Source organism: Amphimedon queenslandica, unplaced genomic scaffold (assembly GCF_000090795.2).
Source record: "Amphimedon queenslandica unplaced genomic scaffold, v1.1 AMPQUscaffold_13453, whole genome shotgun sequence".
NCBI classification, from domain to species: domain Eukaryota; kingdom Metazoa; phylum Porifera; class Demospongiae; order Haplosclerida; family Niphatidae; genus Amphimedon; species Amphimedon queenslandica.
The window spans coordinates 187,630-198,545 of NW_003546311.1; the positions used below are offsets into that span (position 1 = coordinate 187,630).

The following is a 10,916-nucleotide window of genomic DNA, read 5'->3' on the forward strand; positions in this document are numbered from 1 at the left end:
CCACCCACGCACCGTCTCCAAGGCAACAGGGTTGCATACTAGCATAGCCTTGTATGTTTTATGGTGAAGCTGGAATGATAACAAACAGTTCACTGTGAAGAGATCTGAGAAAGAGAAGGACAAAACCGAGACTAAAGAGGCTAGACTCTTTAGGACAAGATGCTGAAATGGATGAAGAAAGTGAGAGGACCACAAAGTACTTGAGTAACTTTTAATGACATTTTACAGGGGAAAAAGAAAAAGAAAGGCAAGAAAAATGGCTCAACTTCATCTGCTTCCCATGAAACGGTTTCAACTTCAGGTAGGCTTACATTACTCAACTATAACTATTGTTCTATCCTACTCTGTAGAAAGCCAAAGAACAAAAGCCAGTTCTGATATAGGTCAGCCTAGATCTATAATAGAAATAATTTTACACTTTATATAATAGGTGTACAGGCAGAGTTTTCTCCGATTAGGGCTATCCCTTCACTTTTACAGCCATCACAAGATACTGAAGTATGATACAATACAGTTTATAGAAATGCTGGAATCATTGTCATTGCATGTGTAGTCTAATGTAACAAGGAGTAACCAAGAGTCAACGGCAAGAATCTCATTACAAAGAGTCCAGCAGAGCAGTGAGGACGAGGAGGGGGGTACAACAGCAGATGAAAGTGCTACAGTGTCCGAATCAGAAGATGAAGGACACAAGCAACCTCTTTCTCAAGCAAGAACTCATAGTGCAGACATAGAGCAAACAGCATCCCCAATATATGCCAAGGTTTCTAAGATAAGGAACAGTATGCCACCAGCGATACCGCAGAGAAGCAAAACCACTGCCCTTTCAAAACCAAGAGAGATCAAGAAAGATGTATCATTTAGCAGTCATTCAGGAGACAGTCAAACGCAGCAAGGATTCAACAGAACAAATAAACCTCCTTCATATCCACAGCATGGCAATGACAGCAACCAGAAAAGATATAAGAATTCTGGATCTATTGTAGAAGTAATAACACAGGACTCTAATGAAATAATCCAACTGCCAGATGAACATACCAGCGAGGAGGAAGAATATACTACAGTTACAGCATCAGAGGATGAAGAGCACAGACAACCTTTTCATCATACAAGAACTGGCATAGAGCAAGGGACTCTTCCAATGAGATCAGAGAGTGACAATATACAATCAGCCTTGCAGAGGGACAATACTAGCAGTTTACGAAGCAGAAAAGAAGTTTCTTTTAGCAGCCGTTCCTCAAGAGACAGTCAAACGAGAGCAGCAAATAGACCCGAAGTATCAGATTTTGGAATCAACATAGCCTCGTCATCTCTTCACTCTCAACTAGTACAGAGCATTCATTCACCAGCAACGAGTGTACTGCTATCAGAAGGAAGTAGAGGAGGAAGACTAGAAGAAAGAGGAGAGAGCAGGGAAGGAATACCAATAGAAGTTGAGGTTGAGCATGAAGGAGAGCCAGAGCCCCAGCCATTCCCTACCCTACCAGTATACAGTTTAAACAAAACAACAGAACTGAAATCAGGCGATAAAACTTACTTCCTCACTAGGAAAGGACCGGATGGTTCAGAAGAGCACTTCACAGCAACAGTCCTCACGCCTTCTCCATCGCCACCAAAACACTTCCTAAAGCAGCAAAGGAGCTTATCAATTCCTTCAATAGGCACCCCACCTCTTACTAGCACTCCCATTAGACCAGCCATCAGTGCCCATGTAGGAATAAGCAGTGATCATGAGATTCATACTGCCAATCATCCTTCTAATGAACAAACTGATACTGGGTTTGAGATTCATACTGCCAATCGTCCTTCTGATGAACAAACTGATACCGGGTTTGTATCTACCAGGAAAACAAAAGTATCCAGAGAGCCAAGCAGCTATACTGTATCTACACAAACAGAAAATCGATCACAATGTAAGATTATTATGCATACATGCATGGACAATTGGACATGTATTTTTCTTATCATGTTTAGATATTCAGAATGAGACTGCTGACTCACTGAGGACATCACTTGCTCTAATAACTGCTGATCTATCAACATACTCTCTACTAGGATCAGAATCAGTAAGAAAGGAATACCTACATTAATAATGACCGACTGACTTGTGGCATGTTAGCAAAGCAAGGCGTTGACGATGTTTTTTATCTTTCACAGGAATTGTCACTTGATGAAGCATCAGTTGAGCAGATTCTACTTCAGCTACCAACCAGATTGACTGGTGCTCTAAAGTCACTTAATGAAACGATAGCATGGAAAGACAGGCAATTACACTCTCATCAAGTGAGGAATAGAGTGATGTGGTTATAATAATAATAAAAAATAATAATTACTGTCATTTTAGAATGAAGTTATGAGGTTGAAAAAAGAACGCGATAGTCTCAAATACGAGAAACAAGTATCAGCCAAAGTAAAATGATAAGAAACAATTGCACACTATTTTTAGTATCATACACTTAGTTTACTGAGAAACAATTTAATGGAATAATGAATGAAAAGTGAGTAAAGAATATCCATAAAATCATTATTACTATTATACAGAAAAGACTTAGAAGAAAAGTGTGCCAGTTTGAAAGCTGAAAGGGATGAGCTGGCTGATTCTGTTGCAGTACTCAAAGAAAAGAAAAAGAGAAATAAAGAGTCCCACAAATTAAGAGGTATGTCTATACATACACATTTGCACCATTTTAACTCTCTCTACTTCTTTAGTGTCGTCATTGCTAGAAGAATCAAGGAGACTGACTATAGAAAGAGATGCAATTAAAAAAGATTTAGAAATGATGCACGAGAGCCACGAGCAGTTGCAAAAACTCCTCCAACAAAGGAAAGAGAGAGTTCAACAAAATGAGCCTCTTCTGGTTCCAGCTGGTGCTGTACCAGCAATACCATTCAAAGAACACAAAAAGACAATAAAAGAGTTTGAAAGGTAAAAGATGCATACACTCTATGGCTCCCTACGTACATTGGTATAAATATCTAGTCTCAAGGTTTCCCACAGAATTTTGGCACAGTACTAATGCAGGTTCTGCCATTCTGGTCAACAAAATAGCTAAAAATTATACAGGGTACATGTATTTTTTTAAAATCAGTAGGACAGAATTTTCTTTTTTATTGTAATACATATACATGCTTGTGTGCTGTATAGAGCTGATTCAGATAAACAAAATTTACTCAAAAATCAGGCCAAACCGTCCCTGTACTATATATAGTACATGATCTCGGGGCCCAATTTTGCCAAAAATGACTAGGAGAGAATTCTTCATTTTTATAATTTTATTTGATGCATATACGTGTTCTTATGTTGTGTAGAAAGTTTGAGCTGATTCTGGGCACAATTAGATTTTTAATGAATTTTTAAACTTGCTCTTAAAGATGTACATGTTGTCAGTTAATGAATCATACACTTAGCATGCATTGTGGGAAGCCCTGTCTATTGTTATGTGAAAACATAAAGTGTAGCATGCGAGAGAATGTGTTTTATTACTCTCTGTTGTGTTCTATAGTCTCGTTCAAGATGTTATAGCTAGTTCAAAGAGCAAGAAGTACATCAATTCCTTAAAAGGAGAAACAATGAGTCTAAAAGCACAATTGAACAGTTAGTAGCAGCAATTGTCACAACAGCTACTGTTAGCTAATTCCATTGTCTTTATAGACATACAAGATGAATGTGCAGCAATAAAATCAGAGCAAAGGTATAATAAAATTCCACTTCTTGTTTTCACTCTTTCTCTCTTTCCAGGGACTACGAGAGACGAATAAAAAGATTGCAGACAGATCTCCATCAAGCAAGAGAAAGAGAGGTGATGGTGGCCAGTGAGCTTTCACGAGCTATTAGAAGCTCCGAGTCCTTATCACCAGAGAAATCGGTTGAATTATTGCCTGGAAGATCTTTCGATCGATTGAAATATCATAAACGAAAACTGTAGCCATTCATAGTAATTATTATCATAATCAATTTTTTAAATATTTAAAATAAGAGCTATTTATTTTAATACAACGATATTTATTTGTTTTTAAAATTACATCTATGTAAGAAACAAAAAAATAATAAAGCCACAACCTATGAAGAACACAATAAAAAGTTACAGTTTCTTCTTGATTGTGAGCTTAGTCATCATGTCCTTTTAATGACAACAGTGGCAACATTGCTGTGACCATTAGCATGATAGTCAAGGGTAGCAATGACAGTGTAATCACTGTTTGAGATAGTTATATCCCTTCCTTCTCTAACAGTGCCCATAGCTTCCCTACTTGCTGATTCAAACAAGCTATCAACGTCATCAGAATTCAATATTGCATCTTGGTCATAGAAACCAAGAGCAATGGTGTATTCACTGTTCCTCCATCCAAGAGAATACCCAATACCAATGCACTGATCACCCAGTTGACTATCATGGACTTTGACTAAGAAGATCCCTCTTATGTGATGGCCAAGGAGACCGTGACTCTTGAAGTGAAAAGGTTCACCATTCCTATCTATAGCTCTAGCACCTTCCTCCAGAAAGGTTCTTCTGTCCATGTCGCATCTACCGGAGTCATTGTAGTCCTGTTTGACTCTGACTTCTTCAACTTTCTTTCCTTCTTCATTGGAGTGATCATATCGGATATGCAATACACAGGATTTAGAGGCCATTATCTTACACGAGCTGGTTTACTATGCTCTAATCTACTGAGTGACTATGAGTAGCTTTTATAGTAGTAGAGGGTATAGATAACAGATGGGAATTACCATGGGAATGTACCTTTGCATGGCTAGCACAAACCACAGAATGATTACCTAATGGTTGATAGTCTAAAAATAGATAGTCTAAGTAGCTATAAGATATAGATCTACTCCTTGTCAAAAGTGTTATTATTAGCTAGTTATACTCTTTTTAAAATAATAATTATCAAAAAATTAGCAAAACACACACAGAAGTAGCAAAGGTAGCAACACTGAATTCAAACAGTAAAAGTAGCACCAAAAAAGAGTCTTAATAACAGCAATAGTCAAAAAACAACCAGGTTATTTTAAGCAGGCCTCACGTATTTGATTGATTTGGCTTGGTCATTTGCAGGAAGGCAACCAAAATCATACCGACCAGGACCAAGATCTTGCTTCCCATCAAAAACCAGTCTCTTTCCAGTGAAATTAATACCCGTGAACAGATTCCAAACCCCTCCAGTGATAATAGCAGAGGAGACACCGGCTATGGTTCCCTGTGAAAAAGAGCTTGTTAGATCCTCATTATGAGAACGATGCTGATTTCCATAGCCACGAAATTTGCTGTGCTCAAAAAGTATAGCCCCAGGGTTCTCCATATTGAAGCCTTGAGCTGACTGGATGGGAGACATAGTGCTAACAGTAGTACCATCAGGCTCTACAATTGTTGCACTGTTGCTATCAGGAGAATTGCCATGATCCCAGTTAGGGACAGTGTACACAACCCACAGTGATTTCGGATCACTTGCAATTACACTGGCTTGAGTGTAGCAATCTCCACTACTGATGCTATCTGTAGTGTTGTATAAGTCTCGAGTACCGGAACGGCTAATGAGATGAAGTGGTCCAGCAATTGCTGTCATTTTTCACTTTCCTATTGATGTCTCTTGATTGTTAGCTGAAAAATTTAAGTTGAGAGAGACAGTAATGAAACAGGTGTTTTTATACACCAAATTATCACATCATCTGATACAATTCTAGCAATTTGATTGGCCGATTTACTTACAGCTAGAGAGAACAAAAGAATGAACAGATGGACCAGTTTATTGTATCTCAATGCTCTGACTTGCAACAGTGCAATGTCACCAACAAAGAACAAAAGAATGAACAGATGGACCAGTTTATTGTATCTCAATGCTCTGACCTGCAACAGTGTAATGTCACCAACAAAGAACAAAAGAATGAACAGATGGACCATGCAGTTTATTGTATCTTAACGACGTGACTTGCAACAGTATAATGTCACCAAACAATAACTGATACGAACTAAAAACTGTCCTTCTACAGATGTGTCTCGCTAATCTCATTGGTCAGAGCATGCAGAAAAGTAAATCTACAAAATAATGTCCAATCGCATTGAAGATGAATAAAAAACAGTCCAATTTCATCCTATGAAAAGGAGAGGAAAGTGCACAGAGAATCATTCAAGGTATCTCATTCCTACTTCACCTCCTCCAGTTACTAACGAGAAACTACAGCAATGTCTATGATCAACGGATCAATAGAGCTAGGCGGCACTTCTGGTACAAAACTCTACAATTCTCCGCAAGCCATGATCCCAGGTGACTACAATAGAGCTCGTGTCCTCCCTAGCCAGCCAGGCCAGCCACCATCAATGTGGATCATCTACAAGTTTGACAACTGGGATCGTCTCCATCCTGAAGACCGTTCCGAGATGGATCGACCAGTCATTGTGGAAGTAGGAGGAGAGGGAGAGGTCCTTGACTCCAGGATCCTCTCCATTCAAGGATTCAATAAAATGAATCCAGGGATCATCTTATTTGAGCACTCTCAATTCCGTGGTTACGGGAACCTCTTCCAATCTAGGGTCAATGACTTGACTAGTGAATTCCCTCAAGGTGTCACAGGGGCCTGCTCTTGCATAATAACAGGAGGAGTGTGGAACCTTTACATTAACACCAACTGCACTGGTCCTAAGGTCCAGGTGAAAGGTACTACAGACCTCAGAGTAGGAAAGCATGACTTTGGACGGCTCTCGATCGATAAGCAAATCAAATCTATCGAGTTTGTGAAACCATGAGATGCAAATCAAACTATATTGGACTATGTGCTATAGAGAGAGAGAGAGAGTGATTTAATTCTAATTTTCCATGATTTTTGTTTATATAGGATTTAGACTTTCATTTTTGGCTTAAAAGTATTTTTCATTGCTAATAATTTTGTCAAATTTATCTCTTTTTATTGACATGTATGGCTGCACGTTTGCACAATGATAGGACGAATTATTCTTTAATTGCTATCCTAACGCAAATAATGAGATTAAAATGAGAGTGGTACATAACAACAAAGTTAGTGATCACGCACTGCTCCAGTTCCTTTTAAAAGAGTAAACATTTGGTGACCACTGAGGGTTCTAATGGCAAGTACACTCTGATGGCTACCAGCAACAGTTGGAGCATAATAGATGGGTAATCGAGCACAGTGCCTTGGACTAAGATTGAGAAGAAGAGAGAGAGGAAAGAAAAGGAACATTGATCATTTCATCTTTGAAGTGGGTATCCACAAAAGGACCACAAGGCAACTTTTCTACTTAAAACCAACTATCAACTGATAACCAAGTGAATTGAATCTTATCACTTGAAGTAAAGTAACAAAATTTTATGCTAAGAGTTGCCTTGTGGTGGATCTTGCTTTTATTACTACTAGTATATTAATAAATTTAATGACTTACGTTAACTCAAAGTGACGATGTAGGACAGTAAATGGAGGATGAGGATCAATCACTTCAAACTAAAATTTAAATAAATATTATTCATAAATAAATAAACAAATAAATACACTTTACCTTATGCGTGACAGTGTCTTTATTAAAAACTCTAATTTTAATAACTGACTCCTCCCCCAGACCAACAGAAGGGAAAGTGACACACTCATCACTCAAGTACACAACCTTCCTTTGCTTATGAGACAGTAAGAGTTCTTTATTCTTTCCAGTATGTCTCTTTACACGAGGAGGAGTAGCTCCTGGTACAGGATGAGGAGTAGGTAGGAGAGGAGGAAGGTTTTCTTTAACATCGAGAGCTCTTTGTTGAAACTGATGATAGTCAATACCCTAAAAATAATAAAAAATAAATAAATAATAATAATAACAGACAAATTGAGATGCAGCTAGGCTTACCTTTCCTCCCATCGATATCTTGAACCTTTTCACTTCTTTTCCTACAACCTAACAATAAGTAATAATAATAATAAATACAAGTACTAATGAATGATCAATGAGCATACTAATTCAATGTCTTTCACTTGAGAGTATTGCCCAATGTCTTGAGGTTGAAAAGTAACGAGCACTTGAGTCTCCTGTTGAGGCTGGAGGTGTCCATTGTACTGGTGTATCCAAAAAACTGAATAATTTGCTCTATATATGGCATCAGGCTCCTTCGGACTCTAATAATAAATTTTTTTAAAATGGCAATAATAATAATAATTTCTAATAGACTTCTTTACTTCTTTAACAAAAGGAGGAGCAAGATCAATGATCTTCCACTTAATGGGAACAGAGAATGGGTTGCTAATAATTAGTTGAGACTCTATTTATTTTAGAAACAAGAATCCAGTAACATGATTCATTGAAGGTTTGTCTCACCAGAATATTGCTTGATTGGTGTATCAGTAAAGTGAAGATATTGTCTATCTAGAACTGAACTGACGGCTGTCAAAGACTCAGCTTCTATTGCATGAGGTGATTCTAGAGGCTTTTGATTCCCTTCCATACTGACTTCATCTTTGCATGTAAATCCACATAGAGATATCTAACAACAATAATAATAATAAGCAATAATTCTAATTACAATTTACTTTATAAGTTTTAGTTGCTTCTTTAATGATAAGTGATGATGTATATACATTAGGCTGAGCTGGAGTGAAGCTAACAGTAATTCCAAACTGCTGGCATGGCTCTAGCAATATTTCACCAGCAGGAGAAGGCAACAGTGAAGTTGTAAACTAATGACAATACAGCATACATTGTATAACAAGAAAAGAAGTAGGTTACTTTGAATATGTTAGCAGGGAAAGAGAGGGGAGAGGGAGAGGAGGAGGGAGGAAGGAGAGATACAAGCAATTTGACGTGTGACGTCCCAACATTTCTAATGAAGACTTCCTTTGAGCTGCAACAGAAAATCAAAATAAATTGTAAAAAATTAATTTAAATTTACCTTGATTGTCCAATTTTGACATCAGTCCATTGCAAGTTTTGTCTGCTACACTCCAACCTTTAAAAATAATTGAAATTAAATACTTTGTCTAAAATTAATCCTTACATCTTTACAATGCTTATACATGTAATTTATTAGAATTGGCTCAAAAATGTACTTGTGAGAACTTTCTTGCTCTTTGATGGAATAAGTCAGTTTTATTTGATAGCTTGGACCACACCCATCCTCTGGCTGGAGCAACAACTGACAAGAACTGAGATACAATTATATAAAACAAAATATAAAATGCTATTAAATGTTAAGTGGGAGTATCTCACTTGTCATTCAGAGCTGAAATTGGTTTATAAATCACTTGAATGTGCTGCTTCTACAAAAGAAAGGATCTCAATTACACCTATAATCACTACTTGGACCAAGCCACTTTATAAATCCAATTTTGATTGAAATCAGCTCAAAATTCATAAACAACATAAAAGCATGGATAATTATGTATCAGAAAAAAAAAATTAAAATGGAGCATTTTTCTCCTAGTTATTTTTGATGAAACAGGGTCTTTAGCCCAATTTTTGAGCAACTTAAAAAATTTGTAAAAAATCCAATTTTGATCAGAATTAGTTCAAACTTTCTACACAACATAAGTAGTTAAGTACATGTATATGCACCAGAAAAAATAATTATTTTTACATTATTAAAGGCAATAAAAAGGTGATAGGAATGATTGACCTTATAGCCTTGTAAACAGTATCTCAAAGGAGAAACACAAAAATTAAGATGACACAATGAGATGAGAGTCAATAGCTCTTGATCGACATTGTAGTGTTGTATTGTGTAATAGTTTTTTTAATAATATCACTTAATTTAATTATGGGGAATATCCACAAAACAAATATGGGAGTTTCCCAGGGAAATTCCCTAAGCAACTGTATAAAACTGCTGAGCGGAGCAACAGGAACAACTTGATTTCATTATCAATTCATTCTAGATCTACGTCTACTATAAAGACTCGTAATGTCAGACGTTATGGATTCTCAAGTAATGTCAGACGTTATGGATTCTCGAGAAATGCCAGCCACTAGCATTATGGGTTCTGAAGTAATGCCAGATGATATACATGTAGATCCTAAAATAATTAAAGGTAGCTAAGTGACTATAATCATTATAATCTATTACTTTGCAATAGCTTTGATTGGGCTTGTTGTGGATCTCTGGAATTCAATTTCAGAACAAAAAATTGTGAAAAAATTAACTGAAGCAGCCTGCAAGGAGGCTAATGATTATTTGGAAAAAAAATATGGTGGTTGGCGAGAGATTGTCAGAGACACAGTGAGACAGGGAATTGACAAAGCAGCAGAGATCTTGCAAAATGCTAAGGAGTCAATTTTGGAATTTATTCAAGAGAACAAAGAGTTTTTAAAAATCCTCACCCAAGGTGCTGCTAAAGGTGGTGCCAGGTTAATAGCACAATGTGTCACAAAAGAGATAGCAAGGAAAGGAACAACAGCGGTTACTGCTGTAGCTAAAAGTGCAGTTACCCAAGGAGGAAAGCAATTTGCATCTCGAGCAACCAAACAAGTTGTAATACAAGGTCTCAAGCAAGGAATAAAATCAGCAACCACAGCTACTGGAATTGGACTAGCAGCAGATGTGGCCCAAGCAGGATTGGAGTATCATGGATATGAGAAGGAAGGGAAGGTTGTAGGAGCAACTGGGAATGTTGCATCTGGTGCTCTACTTGGTGGTGTAGTGGCTGGACCACCAGGAATAGCCATTGGTGCATTGGGAGGATTTTTGATCTGGGGAGGTGGAGAAGTTGTAGGAAAAGTCATAGACAAAACCTTTTAACAGTAAACTTTGAGTTTGCTGACTTGTGATAATTATAATCATCACGTACATGTAGATTCTGTATCGTTAATTCTTAGAGTAGAAAAATTGTGAGACAAAACATTGTAGTGCTATTAATTTTTGTTTGTTTGACTTTAATATAAACTTTACAGCGGTTGTCATGTGAATTCACGTGGGCAAGAGTGGATAATTATTTA

At 37.2% G+C, this 10,916-nt stretch overlaps 4 protein-coding genes across 4 annotated transcripts in view; 2 read left to right on the forward strand and 2 right to left on the reverse strand.

Annotated features, from left to right (window-relative positions):
- Positions 1–92: 92 nt before the first annotated feature.
- Positions 93–4,102, forward strand: LOC100641082 (uncharacterized). Its single transcript, XM_011404926.2, has 14 exons — positions 93–180; positions 229–301; positions 351–383; positions 431–498; positions 554–1,913; positions 1,975–2,066; positions 2,158–2,283; positions 2,345–2,410; positions 2,461–2,498; positions 2,542–2,657; positions 2,710–2,926; positions 3,504–3,595; positions 3,653–3,692; positions 3,740–4,102. Exons 1-14 carry the CDS (start codon positions 160–162, stop codon positions 3,924–3,926), a joined length of 2,529 nt encoding a protein of 842 aa, XP_011403228.2. The 5' UTR covers positions 93–159; the 3' UTR covers positions 3,927–4,102.
- Positions 4,103–6,945: 2,843 nt separating this feature from the next.
- Positions 6,946–9,260, reverse strand: LOC100641210 (centrosomal protein of 192 kDa-like). The gene is made up of 12 exons (XM_019995145.1): positions 9,195–9,260; positions 9,035–9,130; positions 8,878–8,934; positions 8,715–8,829; positions 8,519–8,665; positions 8,307–8,472; positions 8,168–8,250; positions 7,949–8,107; positions 7,842–7,889; positions 7,509–7,775; positions 7,395–7,453; positions 6,946–7,154 (listed from the first exon to the last, which is right to left on the reverse strand). Exons 6-12 carry the CDS (start codon positions 8,431–8,433, stop codon positions 7,013–7,015), a joined length of 885 nt encoding a protein of 294 aa, XP_019850704.1. The 5' UTR covers positions 8,434–8,472; positions 8,519–8,665; positions 8,715–8,829; positions 8,878–8,934; positions 9,035–9,130; positions 9,195–9,260; the 3' UTR covers positions 6,946–7,012.
- A 572-nt stretch (positions 9,261–9,832) lies between these two features.
- Positions 9,833–10,873, forward strand: LOC109581234 (uncharacterized). Its single transcript, XM_019995177.1, has 2 exons — positions 9,833–10,012; positions 10,058–10,873. The coding sequence occupies exons 1-2, from the start codon at positions 9,886–9,888 to the stop codon at positions 10,717–10,719; spliced, it is 789 nt and encodes a 262-aa protein (XP_019850736.1). The 5' UTR covers positions 9,833–9,885; the 3' UTR covers positions 10,720–10,873.
- LOC105312346 (mucin-17-like) overlaps positions 10,786–10,916 on the reverse strand; it is a 4,663-nt gene continuing 4,532 nt past the window's right edge. Inside the window, exon 9 of the mRNA XM_019995174.1 lies at positions 10,786–10,791. Within this exon, the coding sequence (XP_019850733.1) occupies positions 10,786–10,791 (6 nt within the window). The remainder of the gene's footprint in view (positions 10,792–10,916) is intronic.

Excerpts from the sequence above, each read along its gene's own strand:
- LOC109581234 (XM_019995177.1), top strand. The coding sequence starts at position 9,886 with ATGTCAGACGTTATGGATTCTCAAGTAATGTCAGACGTTATGGATTCT. Across the intron at positions 10,013-10,057 it reads AGATCCTAAAATAATTAAAG|CTTTGATTGGGCTTGTTGTG; the intron begins GTAGCTAAGTGA and ends ACTTTGCAATAG.
- LOC100641082 (XM_011404926.2), top strand. The coding sequence starts at position 160 with ATGCTGAAATGGATGAAGAAA. Across the intron at positions 2,067-2,157 it reads CTCTACTAGGATCAGAATCA|GAATTGTCACTTGATGAAGC; the intron begins GTAAGAAAGGAA and ends TATCTTTCACAG. Across the intron at positions 3,693-3,739 it reads GCAATAAAATCAGAGCAAAG|GGACTACGAGAGACGAATAA; the intron begins GTATAATAAAAT and ends CTCTCTTTCCAG.
- LOC100641210 (XM_019995145.1), bottom strand. The coding sequence starts at position 8,433 with ATGGAAGGGAATCAAAAGCCTCTAGAATCACCTCATGCAATAGAAGCT. Across the intron at positions 8,108-8,167 it reads CTCCTCCTTTTGTTAAAGAA|AGTCCGAAGGAGCCTGATGC; the intron begins GTAAAGAAGTCT and ends ATTTATTATTAG. Across the intron at positions 7,776-7,841 it reads AGATATCGATGGGAGGAAAG|GGTATTGACTATCATCAGTT; the intron begins GTAAGCCTAGCT and ends TATTATTTTTAG.